This window comes from Bison bison, unplaced genomic scaffold, assembly GCF_000754665.1.
Source record: "Bison bison bison isolate TAMUID 2011002044 unplaced genomic scaffold, Bison_UMD1.0 scf7180017864145, whole genome shotgun sequence".
In the NCBI taxonomy this organism is placed as follows: Eukaryota; Metazoa; Chordata; class Mammalia; order Artiodactyla; family Bovidae; genus Bison; species Bison bison.
In genome coordinates, this window is record NW_011494717.1 from 6,422,796 (window position 1) to 6,436,113 (window position 13,318).

General features: G+C 35.6%; 1 protein-coding gene across 6 annotated transcripts in view; it reads left to right on the forward strand.

Moving 5' to 3' along the window:
• The window catches only part of UBXN2A (UBX domain protein 2A), a 29,541-nt gene extending 20,836 nt beyond the window's left edge, over nucleotides 1–8,705 (forward strand). For all 6 annotated transcript variants that reach the window (XM_010840544.1, XM_010840542.1, XM_010840541.1 and 3 more), the window contains 3 exons: nucleotides 4,349–4,486; nucleotides 5,563–5,721; nucleotides 7,137–8,705. In XM_010840544.1, the coding sequence (XP_010838846.1) occupies nucleotides 4,349–4,486; nucleotides 5,563–5,721; nucleotides 7,137–7,329 (490 nt within the window). In that variant the 3' untranslated portion in view covers nucleotides 7,330–8,705. The remainder of the gene's footprint in view (nucleotides 1–4,348; nucleotides 4,487–5,562; nucleotides 5,722–7,136) is intronic.
• Nucleotides 8,706–13,318: the final 4,613 nt, after the last annotated feature.

Here is a 13,318-nt window from a genome sequence, read left to right on the forward strand (position 1 = left end):
AATCACCCACAATTTCATTACCCAGAAGTAATAGCAGAAGTATTACTGCTATTAACATTTCTGTTGAATTTCATTTTGGCACTTTCTGTCCATAGATTTATACATAATTGTGCATATATTTTAAAAAGTATTTTGACTTTATCTTAAAATACTTGAATATATCTGTGTATTATTTTGTTACAATGATGAGCCATAATTTATATATATACACCTAGTTGTTGGTGATTTGATTATGTCTTAAGTCTCCCACTATAAAAAAATACGTGACTATCCTTGTGTTTAAATTTTTAAGAAAAATAACAGCTTTATTTTTTAATTAAAGTTTATTAAAATAAAATTAACCTACCATAAAATTTACTCCTTTAAAGTATACAATTCATAATTTTTTAGTGTATTCACAGAGTTATACAACCATCAGCACATTAATTCCAAAATATTTCTTTTTTCATCACCCTAAAAAGAAACCCCATGCTAGTAATCACTGTCCACTCTCCATTTCCCTCTCCTCAAAACCCTGCACAACTGCAGTCTACTTTCTACTTCTATGGATTTGTCTATTTTGAACATTCCATATAAATGGAATCATTTTGTGTTTGACTTCTTTAACTCAACACAGTATTTTCAAATTTCATTCATGTAGCTTTTAACAGTTCTTCATTCCTTTTTTATTGCCAAATAGTGTTGCATTGTATGGATATGCTACATTTAGTTTATTCACTTCTCAGTAGAGAGACCTTTGGGTCATTTCCACATCTTGCTTATCACAAATAATACTGCTCTGAACATTTGTGTACAAGTTTTCATGTGGACATATGTTTTCAGTCGTCTCAGGTCTAGGAGTGGAATTGTTATCTCTGTTTATGAAGAAATGCCACACTGTATTCCGAAGTGATTGTACCATTTTATATTCCCGCCAACAGTGTATCAAAGTTCCAGTTTTTCCATATACTTGCCAGTGCTTGTTAGTTCCAGTTTTCCATATCAGTTCCAGTTTTCCATATCCTTGCCAACACTGGTTTTTTAAATTATAACTATCCTACTCATTAAGAAGTGGTATCTTGTGGTTTTCACTTACATTTCCCTAGTGACCAGTCATGTTGAGCATCTTTTCATGTACTTGTAGGCCACATGTATATCTTCTTTGAAGAAATATCTATTCAGATCCTTTGTCGATGTTTTTACCCTTGCCACCTGAGCCCATAGCAGTGAAAGTGTGGAGCCTTAACCACTGGACCACCAGGGAATTCCCCCCTGCCTACTTTTAAAATTTAGGTTATTTACCTTGCTGTTGATCTGTAAGAGTTGGTGATGTATTTTTGAGACTGTTTTCTCCCATTCTTTTATGTTTGTTGTTGTTTCATTTTTTTGATGGTACTCTTTGGAGCACAAAAGTTTTTAATCTGAAGAGTCTGATTTATTGATTTTTTTTTCTTTTGTCACTTTTGTCTCTGGTGTCATAGCTAAGAAAATATCACTTATGTCAGGGCATTAAGGATTTTACTCCTATGTTTTCTTATAATTATATTCAAAGTTTGACTAGTATCTCAATTACTCTTTCATGATAAATTGATAAATTAATGTGTAAAAGACATGAACATTCTTTCAGCTATTGATGCTTATATTTATGCTTCTGCTTTATTTAAAAAATACACAAAATTAAATTCTGTCCCATAGCACTGTCCTTAACATATGATTTTATGTGTGACATCAATTTAATGGTGCAAAGCACTTATTTTGGTCAGTTTTTATTTCAGAATGGTTCATAATATTCTGCATGTAACCAATTTTCAATATATACATATACATATATAGGTCTGTACATATGTATACGTACAATGTATATACAAATTATAAATTATTTTGTATTATATAATTAATTTTTAATCTTTTTCAAACTTATACAAAAGTCATAAGTGAAGTACCAAGAACTTTTCTAAAAGCATTTGAGAGTGAGTTGCCAAAGTAATGCTTCTTCATCCAGAATAGTTTGTATTTTTTATAGGAAAAAAAGAAGGAAATGTATTTTCCTATGTAACCACAATACAACCATCTAATGATGTATGATTATCATTTAATCCTCAAACATTTTCAAGAGTCGCTATTTATCTTAATACTATCCTTTAAAAAAAAGGGAAATATATTTACCTCTGTAACCACAACACAACCATCTATTAATGTATGATTATCATTTAATTGTCAGACATTTTCAAGAGTTGCTATTTATCTTAATACTATCCTTTATAGCAAAAGCATCCAATTCAGAATTACTTATTGCTTTTAAATGTCATGTCTCTTTCATTTCTTCAAGAGGGAACAGTTCCTGAGTTTTTGTTTTTGTCTTTTTTTAGTGACCTTGACACTTGAAGATTATGAGCCCAAATTATATAGAATGTCTCTCAATTCAGATTTGTCCCATTTTTAATTCATGATAGCCACCTTTCCAAGTAGCTTAGTGGTAAAGAATCCACCCGCCAATGCAGGTGACATGGTTTTGATCCCTGAGTGGGAAGATCCCCTAGAGAAGGAAATGGCAACCCTTTCCAGTATTCTGGCCTCAAAAATCCAATGGACAGAGAAGCCTGGTGGGCTAAAGTCCATGGGGTGACAAAAGAGTCAGACATGATTTAGCAACTAAATAACAACAATCCTTGATAAGACTAAAGTACACTTTATTGGTAGGAATATCACAAAAGTAATGCTATCCTAAGTTCAGTGGTAATTTGTTCTTTGCTTTTTTAAATAGCTTTATGTTTTTCTTTAGGCTTTTTTCATTTTATCTGATTTTTGAACTCTATATAAATGGAATGTGTTTAATTTTTGTGTCTACTCAGTTTATTTCTTTGGGATATTCATCTGTGTTGTTGCATATAACTATAGTTGGCATGAATCTCAGAAGCAATATAAGAAAGATAAATTTGATTATGTAAAATCAATTGCCAAACTGGGAATACTTGTTGCACTTATATCCTGTAAATGGAATATATACAGATTTCTTACAAATCAGTTAGAAAAAGATGAAAAGAGTATTTTGTATGTTTGTACTTGATCTACTTTAAAACAGAATAGCAGTATGCAAAATACAGAATAGTGTGTATAGAATAATACCATCTTGGGAAAAATTACAAATCTGTGGTATTTTACTATATAGAGAGAAAAAATTTAGGAGACTCACCCCAGTTTTTTATCAAGAGAGGAATTCTAAGGACAGTCACTTTGGAGGGAGGGGACTGTCACTGTCTAAGTCAATTTGTATTTGTATTTTTTGTCTTGCTTTTCTGGAACAAGCATGTAGCTATATTTTCATTTTTAAAAATGAAATAAGATCTTGATTTTTCTTGCACATTATTAATCCTATTTAGATACCTATGAAAGTGATCAAATTGTTTAATTTTAGCAGTATGTAGTCATCAAATGTTTTGTGACTTCAGTGTTACTCTGGACAAACTGAATAGCTCAAGCTGTTCATGAATTTGAAGTTTTAAAATTCTACCATAAAAAGGAACGCATTTGAATCAGTCCTAATGAAGTGAATGAACCTTAGAACCTATTATACAGAATAAGTCAGAAAGAGAAAGACAAATATCATGTTCTGACTCAGCGACTTCCCTTTCACTTTTCACTTTTATGCACTGGAGAAGGAAATGGCAACCCACTCCAGTGTTCTTGCCTAGAGAATCCCAGGGACGGGGGAGCCTGGTGCGCTGCCGTCTATGGGATCGCACGGAGTCGGACACGACTGAAGTGACTTAGCAGCAGCAGCAATGCATATATATGGAATCTAAAAAATGGTACTGAAGAATTTATTTACAGGGCAGCGGTGGAGAAACACATAGAAAATAGACTTATGGACATGGGGAGAGGGGAGGAGAGGGTTAGATGTATGGAAAGAGTAACCTGGAAACTTACATTACCATATGTAAAATAGATAGCCAACGGGGGAATTTGCTTTGTGGCTCAGGAAACTGAAACAAGGTTTCTGTATCAACCTAGAGGGATGGGATGGGGAGGGAGATGGGAGGGAGGTTCAAAAGAGAGGGGATATATGTATACCTATGGCTGATTGATGTTGAGGTTTGACAGAAACAACAAAATTCTATAAAGCAATTATCCTTCAATAAAAAAATTAATTAAAAAATTTTTCCATATTGTTCTTGGCTTTTGATATTCATATTATCTAATTGTATTATTTTTAACTCTACTATTTTAAATAGATATAGTTTTTATTATATAGAATATTATATGCCTCTTATTTCTATATTTTTTTATTCTTTTTGCATGTAGAATATGTTTTTCAGAGAAACAGAAGGGATATTAGTAGCTTCTTAGTTTCCTTTCCTTACTTTCCAAGGGAATTACCTTTAGAATTACAGGGAGTTTTTGATAAAGAGGAGGTGGATGTTAAAGTTGAAGATAAGAAAAATGAAGTATGTATGTCAACAAAGCCTGTGTTCCAGCCCTTCTCAGGACAAGGTCACAGACTGGGAAGGTGAGTGGGCTCATGATCTGTGCTTTTCATAAGCAGAAGCTTGACTAATATTCGGCTTTTAATTATTTCACTATGTAGACCACATATATAGAGTTTATCATTTCTCCCACTGAAAATGAGATTTTTTTTCATGTTAACTTTTATGAGAACTTCTAAATCATATTCACCTTAGTGTAAATCAACACAAGCTGGCACTACACTTAAAAATCATGAAGGCTTTTTTTGGTTTTATCAGATCAAAAGGGCCTGGTTTAATAAGGACATTGGACAAAATTGTGTGGGTAAATCATTTTTTCTCCCTTGCACCCACCACCTGAGCTTTGCCATTAATGTCACAGGGTATATAGGCTAACTTTGGGAGATAGTATTCTGTAACCAGTGCCTTCAGCATTGCATTCCTCCAATCAGTATCTGAATTTTGAAGTAATACAACTGAAATAATGCCTGATAAAGTTAGTATCAGAGTCTTTATTTTCAGACTTTGCAGTCTTCATCTTATCTAGTTATGCCTGTGACAGAATGTGCAAAGACATTAAATATAGGATTGCTTCTTATTTTTATGAATTCTCATATATGAATTATCAAGATTGGTAAGGTATATACATGCATATTCATCCACAAGCATAAAAATATTGAAATGTGACCTTCAGAGTGATGACGAAATACTTTATTTCGTTTATAACCCAAGGACTATTCTCTACAGAGAACTTATTTCTTCTAGAAATTTTAACCTGGGACATAGGTAAGGTCCATGGATCTGTCAGCACTATAAAATTGTTCTGAAAGGCACTATTCAAATACATATGTACTTAAATAGTCTTCAAGTATACTTATATAACACTCTATAGTCTTACATATTACTTGGATATGCATAATTTCATTAAATTCCTATGATCATCATCTATGACAGATACAACTGATACTAATATATTTATGTGTTATTTATGGGGGAACAGCCGTGACTGGCTAAAATCTTCCTAAAATCTATACTTCCTGTAAAGGTTTTAGAATAATTGTTTAATGATAAAGTTCTGCTTACTGAAAAACACCCATCTGACTTGTCTGGATTTTCCTAGTGCTACACCAAAAATTGTTTCTAAAGCAAAGAATATTGAAGTTGAGAATAAAAATAAGTTGTCTGCTGTCCCACTAAACAATCTGGAACCCATCACTAATATACAGATCTGGTTAGCCAACGGGAAAAGGATTGTCCAGAAATTTAACATTTCTCATAGGTGAGTCTTCTATTTCATTATTTGTCTGATTTCCCCCCCTGAGTTTTAATAATATTTCTTCTTTTCAAGTCAGTCAATAGTTATTTTTAAGAACTAACCAAGGATCTTAATAAATAGTTCTCTAAACATAATGTATCATGACAATGGAAATTCTTGGACGTTAATTGAAATTTTTTTTTTTTTACTTATTTCATTAGTTTTCTGGCTTAACTAGATATATAATTTTAAAAGAATTATTTTCAATATGTTTTTAAGAAGACCTTTTAGCATTATGTGTGTATTTTCCTGTTAATTGTATAAAAAGAATGAAAATACAGGAAAGTCCTGAAAGAAAGTGAAGTCAATTTAAATTTCATCACCTAGAGATCATCACTACTACTACTTTGATAAATTTTTCTAGTCATTCATCTCTTCTTAATTTTTTTCATTTTATTTAAAGTAGGAACATATTGTTTGTAGGTTTTCTTCGTTTAAAAGCATTTAAAATTTGGGAAGGGGATATTATACATGTAAAATATTATATACATGTAAAATATTATATACATATGTGCTTGGTTAAAATAGTAATAGTAAAATAACTTATGTACTGCTGCTGCTGCTAAGTCACTTCAGTTGTATCCGACTCTGTGTGACCCCATAGACAGCAGCCCACCAGGCTCCCCCATCCCTGGGATTCTCCAGGCAAGAACACTGGAGTGGGTTGCCATTTCCTTCTCCAGTGCATGAAAGTGAAAAGTGAAAGTGAAGTCACTCAGTCGTTTCCGACTCCTAGCGACCCCATGGACTGCAGCCTACCAGGCTCCTCCCTCCATGGGATTTTCTAGGCAAGAGTACTGGAGTGGGGTGCCATTGCCTTCTCCGAACTTATGTACTACCTCGCTCAAAACATGTGCCAATATATCTTATTTGCCTTTCCGTGATCATATCTGTTTCCTTTTGTGCAAGAGAGAAATCTGTTATAAATCTGTGTTAATTATTTTTGATGAACTGTATATGTCCTCTCCCTCTTTAAGTATACACGCATATACTTACATGTATATAACTGAGCTGCCTTTAAGATTGCAGTGATTATATTACATTATAGTGTTCATGATACTAACTGAAAATAGGCCTGCACCAGGTTAAGTGTTTTCTTAACTAGATTTGCAGTACAACATCACCTGGTATGGAAGAGATAAAGCCCATGTCTGTGTAGGGTTACTGACTGGACCGTTTCTGATCCATTCAGAGCTAGTTATTTTGATTTTTCTGTTATAGAAGTTTTTAGGCATATGCAAAAGCGAAGAGAAGATATAATGATCCATCACTAAGTTCCCACTAAATTATGTTTAAGAAAATCCCAGACTTCACTTGAAGTTAAATTAGCTAATTCAGGTTTTCATAAAATTACATTAATAGTTTGTGCTATTTTACAGGATAAGCCACATCAAAGACTTCATCGAAAAATACCAGGGATCTCAGAGGAGTCCTCCCTTTTCCCTGGCAACTGCTCTTCCTTTCCTCAAATTGCTAGATGAAACACTCACACTGGAAGAAGCTGATTTACAGAATGCTGTAATCATTCAGAGACTCAAAAAAACTGCTGAACCTTTTAAAGAACTTTCATAGCATTGATCTTTGATACACTAAGTGGAAAGTTTCCCCAAAAATGATGGTCATAAGTGGACATGCGAATCAAAACAAGGGAAGGTCAGATTTGCTGGGTTTTGCACTGTTTTAATTCCCTGCTGATGAGATTTTAAAATAAGTACAAGTTAGGAAAGTAAACTATTACTGGAAACTATATTCAGTTAACTTTTTCCAGAAGGCTACTCAGAAAGAAAAATATACTTATTTTCAAATACCATTTATTCAACATAAGATATATTCAATAACTTATCATTTAAAGTCTTAATATGGTATAAAGTAAGAAATACGTGCACAGCATCTTCCATTCAAATATCATTCCCAAACAGCAATGATGTGTTTAAATGTTAGCTGTCTCAGATTTTTTAAATGGCAATACATTAGAAAATTGTACATGGCAGGTTAAAAGCATCAATGTAATTTTCTTACATCTGAGATACAATCATAAGGCTGAAAGGGTCTGCTTTTACCACAGCTATACCTAAACCTCAGAAGTGTTCCCAATTTGCATACTCCAACAATCGAATATTAACAGTATCTGGGATGTACTTTCATTTAAGAATAAAATTGTAGTTTAGTATAATGTCAGTATCATATGTGCCAACTCATATTTCAACATTTTCAAAATGTGTAGATTTAAAAGAATTCTTTTTTCTCTAGGAACCTGTTTATTCCCTACTTTATTTTCTTTGAAAAACTAGGGGTTTGTTTTTAGCTGACATTTGGAGTGAGCCGTTTGTTTGACACCACTCACATAGAATCTAGTGCTGATGTTGTCACATTACTAATTAACATTTTTAAAATGCGTCATGTGAAGTGTGGTTTTCTATTTTATACATCAGTTGGCCTGTTTATATATTAAAGGATTGTTTATTACGTTAGATGTCACTAAGGAAAACCTGCTTCACATCTTAGATTTTTAACTAAAACTGGTTCGACTTCAGTATTTCACTGTCAGATTAAATCCTCTTGCCTGAAAATAAGTTTAAGAAGCTTTTTGCAGATGATCTGTTGAATCATATTTAAAGTGAAATATGCATTGAGTATGCCAAGGAATGAAGCAACCGGGCCTATCAGCAGTAATGTTCACAGGGTACTGGATGCCTGCTGGAAAGAAAAGTTCTCAAACTTTTTGGTCTCAAGACCTTTTGTTTATGTGGGTTACACATATTAATGTTATATTTAAAATAAAAGGTTATCAAATATTTATTCACTAAAAACGTGTTAATGTAAAGAACATTTTCATGAAAAATGTCATTTTACAAAATGTCAAAAGATGGAGTGGGAAACGTGGCATTGTATTTTATTTTCTGCAGACATCTTTACTGTCCGATTTAAAGAAGACAGATGGGATCTCATTTGCTTCCACATTCAGTCTGTTGCAATATCGCACATCGTGTCCCTTCTGGTAAATGCTCCTGTACACTCTTGAAAAAGTGAAGAAAAAAAAAAGCAAGAATAACATCTTAATATAATTATGAAAATAGTTTTGACCTTGCAGACCCCTTGAAAGAACTAATCTTGTAAAGCAGTGATTTGCAGTGATCTTCAAGCCTTAATGCATAAGGATCACCTGGAAAGCTTTCACAATGCCCATTACCTGCCACCTACCACACACATTTTAACAATTCGTTGTATTTGGCATGGGTCCCAGATCTCTACATTTTTAATCTCCAGTAATTCTTAGGTATGTAGTAGAATCTGTCTTCAGGAAATCCTGCACTAAGATGGAAAATCCCATGGACAGAGGGCCTGGTGGGCTGTAGTCCATGGGGTCGCTAAGAGTCGGACACAACTGAGCGACTTCACTTTTCACTTTCACTTAAGCTTCCACCCTAGGAAAATAAAACCTGCATGCTTCACCATGCAGTGTAAGACCTGACTGAAATGGGACTGTTAGACCTTTAAGTTTTATCCTGGTCCCCCACAGTTCGTTCTTACACTGTCTTTCCCTCCCCGACCCCTTAATGCTGACCTGCTCATGATATAAACTTGTGCTTTATCTTCTATAAGCACAGCTGAGACAAGGCTGCAATATTTAAATGAGGTTTTTATTAAAGGCTCAGGGATAACAAAAGGGAAATAGACATATAACTAGATGACCTGGTTTATAATATACCTTCTGTTTGAAATCCATTTGGAGAATGCTTGCTTTTCTAGCTCTCAGCCCTCCACATGGTAGAGTTCTGTTGTTTTATCAGGGAGAGAGGGAGAACAAAGGAGAGACTCTTCCTTTTGTCATTCACCCTCAGAAATAAACAGACACATAACAGAAAATATTTATTGTTGGTAACGTTTACGGCCATGATAGAGCCCTCTTGCTAGTGAAACAAAAATAATGGCATTCTTAAAAAAGTGAGGGGATGCTAAGGTCATACATAAGATGACTGTTGATATATTTTCAAGAATCTGTAAGAAAATGTTTCACATAGGCCTATCATGAAGCATTTTATAATTTTCCTTTGCATAAATATGTCAATTTATGATTCTCCATATATTTATATGAAGGGCCTTCTTGTTGGAAATATTGTTCTCACACGTATAGAAAAGCCTCCCTTATGGGTTTTCCAGTTTACCATAATTACTATCCAGAAGACATATTGGAAGTTTTCTTGGGTGTACATGTAGAGTACACCACAATGAGAAGTTCTTTAGAGAAAGACCTGTCATCAGCAATAACCCTCATTTTTGTAACTGTGAAAACTTTACCACAAGTGATATTCTTAAAGGTTTTCTAAAGTGAGAACCACCTCATAAAGCTTTTTATGTGAAAGTGTAAAATTCTAAAGTTGTTAATTAAATGTCTAATATAGCCCAAACATGTTGACTTTAGAAAACAAACTGCATTATGCAAAGGAAGGCAAACTTGAAAATAAGGCAGCGTCTTAGGTGTGGAATAGAATTTGACCTAAGTAGTTGTTTGAAAACTGGCCTCAATCAATTTAAAAGCATTGTTAGGCCTGTTATATGGAAGTACATATTGAATTTTACAAATTTTAATTTATTGGTTAAATTACTATGCATTATCCAGGTTATAAAGGTGATCTTATTTATTTTATATACTCCTGTCATTTAGAGTAGTTTTCATTTTACTTAATTGTGTTGAAATTATGCATGCATCTATTTCAGTGCCTTAAAGTATTTTGAAAGCAATCTTGATAATGGTTAAAGAACTGTTGTCTTAAAGATGAAACACTGTTCATTAAAAGGATCTGTGAAATAATTTATATTTGTTTGTTATAAATTAGTTACATATGGATGCATTTGTCATTTTTATTTGCAAAGACATTCAGTTTGAGAATCAACAAACATTTATTAGGTGCTTTCTATTTGCCAGGTATTTTAACCAATGTTACTTTCATTTCATACTCAAGTGTTAAAACGTGATACTTTTAAACTCAGTGGTTGTGTTTATTTCTTTCACCACCCTTTGTGTCATTAGTTGAACGGTAGTTGAAGACTCCTTAGTATGATTTATTCCTTTGTTCTTTCTCAGTAGAAACCTTTTAAACATTGCTCACCACACTGAATCTTCAAATAGAAGTGGCTTATTCAGTAGACTAATATTTGGCTCTTTGTCATTTGATTTAAATGTATGTTTTTTACATAGATAATTCATATCCACTGGAGAAAATTATACAGTTATGCTGAAATGATCTTTAGCTCACCTATTCCACCATTCAGAGATAACCACTAATAACATTTTGGTGTGCATCTTTATGGATATTTTTAAGTGTATCAGTATTCAGTTTTGTTTTAAAAACAAACCTCTTGGTTGTTGTAGGCCTGTTTTATTTATGGAATTCTATTGGTCCTTAAAAATTCTATTAGGACTATACCGCCACTTTAAGTAGAATAGTAACAGGGGAAATGCCTTTTAGTTACATTTCTGTGCGAAAAAGGGAAGGAGGTTAATGTAAGTGGAATCATACGATATTGCTGTCCTTTGTGACCAGCTTTTTTTCCACAACATAAAATTTCAAGGTTCATCCATGTCCTTTTTATTGCTGAGTAAAATTGTATGAATATTCCTAACATCCTAAATATTCACCCATTAGTTGATGGACATTTGGGTTGTTTCGACTGTTTCAGTTCAGTTCAGTTACTCAGTCATGTCCGGCTCTTTGTGACCCCATGAATTGCAGCACACCAGGCCTTCCTGTCCATCACCAACTCCTGGAGTTCACTCAAACTCACGTCCATCGAGTTGGTGATGCCATCCAGCCATCTCATCCTCTGTCGTCCCTTTCTCCTCCTGCCCCCAATCCCTCCCAGCATCAGAGTTTTTTCCAATGAGTCAACTCTTCGCGTGAGGTGGCCAAAGTACTGGAGTTTCAGCTTTAGCATCATTCCTTCCAAAGAAATCCCAGGGCTGATCTCCTTCAGAATGGACTGGTTGGATCTCCTTGCAGTCCACGGGACTGTCAAGAGCCTTCTCCAGCACCTCAGTTCAACAGCATCAATTCTTTGGCACTCAGCTTTCTTCGCAGTCCAACTCTCACATCCGTACATGACCACAGGAAAAACCATAGCCTTGACCAGCTATTATAAATACTTTAGTTCTCAAGGGCTTCCCTTGTGACTTAGCTGGTAAAGAATCCATCTGCAACGTGGGATACCTGCGTTCGATCCCTGGAGAAGGGAAAGGCTACCCACTCCAGTATTCTGGCCTGGAGAATCCCTTGGACAGAGGAGCCTGGCAGGCTGCTGTCCATGGAGTCCCAAAGAGTCAGAAACGACTGACTTTCACTTCATTTCTCTTCACTTAATGTTCAAGTTATTGTGTGATCATGTTTTCATTCCTCTTACATCTTTAGAAGTGGAATTGCTGGATCATATAATTTCATACCCAACTTTTGAAGAACTGCCAGACTTTTCCAAAGCACCTGCACTAGCAGTGTATGATTTCCCACATCCTCCCCAATCCCTGTTATTGTCTTTTAAATTACAGCCTTTCTAATGGAGTGGGTTCTTGTGGCTTTGCATTTCCCTAATGCCATGAATGTCTTTTCGTGTGCTTATTGCCCATTTGTAGGCTTGGAGAAATATCTATTCAAATCCTTCACCCAATTTTTAACTGTACTCTCTCTCTACTGTTTAAGGAGTTCTTTATATATTCCAACACAACGGTTTGCAAACATTCCTCCCATTCTGTGGGTTGTCTTTTCACTGGTTGCTTGGCTTGCAACACAGAAGTTTTTCATTTAGCTATAGCCCATCTTAGGCTTGTGGTGTCCTAAGAAATACTTGTCTAAGCCAAGATCGAAGAGTTTTATGTCTCAGCCTGTATAGGTCTGTGATGGGTTTTCAGTTAATCTTTTATGTGTTGTAAGCCCTTCCCTTTTAAGTACCAGTCTGGGAAATTTGCATACACCAGTTTTTTATTCTCTGGCTAGAACTTAGTTACCTGGCTGTACCAGTCATCTCTAAGAGGTTGGAGAATGTATATTTCGGCCATCCGATAGCAGTTTTTTTTAAGCGGTTTGTAAACCTACTCAGCCTTATAGTCTGAGCAATTCTATTGCTTCGTGTTTCTAAGACTTGGCCGATTTTAACAAGGATTTAGCAGGAGGGTTTAGTGAGAACTGCTGCTCTCACTCCCTTGGAGACCGATCCCAAGGAAAACGGTCCCGAGTCACTTGCCAGCCTTTCCCCGCAGCAAATGTGGGCTCTGGCGTTTTTCACTTTGGGTAATCCACCCCGCGGCACTTCGCGGCTTCCCGTTTTCCCGCGCGCTGCCCCCGCCCGGGGCGCGTCGGCCGGCCCGCCCTCTTCGCGCCGCGCCCGCTCGGCCGGGGAGCCGCCCTCCCCGCGGGCCGGGGCTGGCGATAACGCCGAGGGCCTTGGTGCGCTGGCGGCCGTGCGTGATGGCAGTGTACCGCGAAGCGATCCCGGGCCCGGCTCTGGAGACGCCGTCGACCTCGCTGGAAGCACACACCTCAGCTCAGGGTTCGGTGAGCGCACAGCGAGG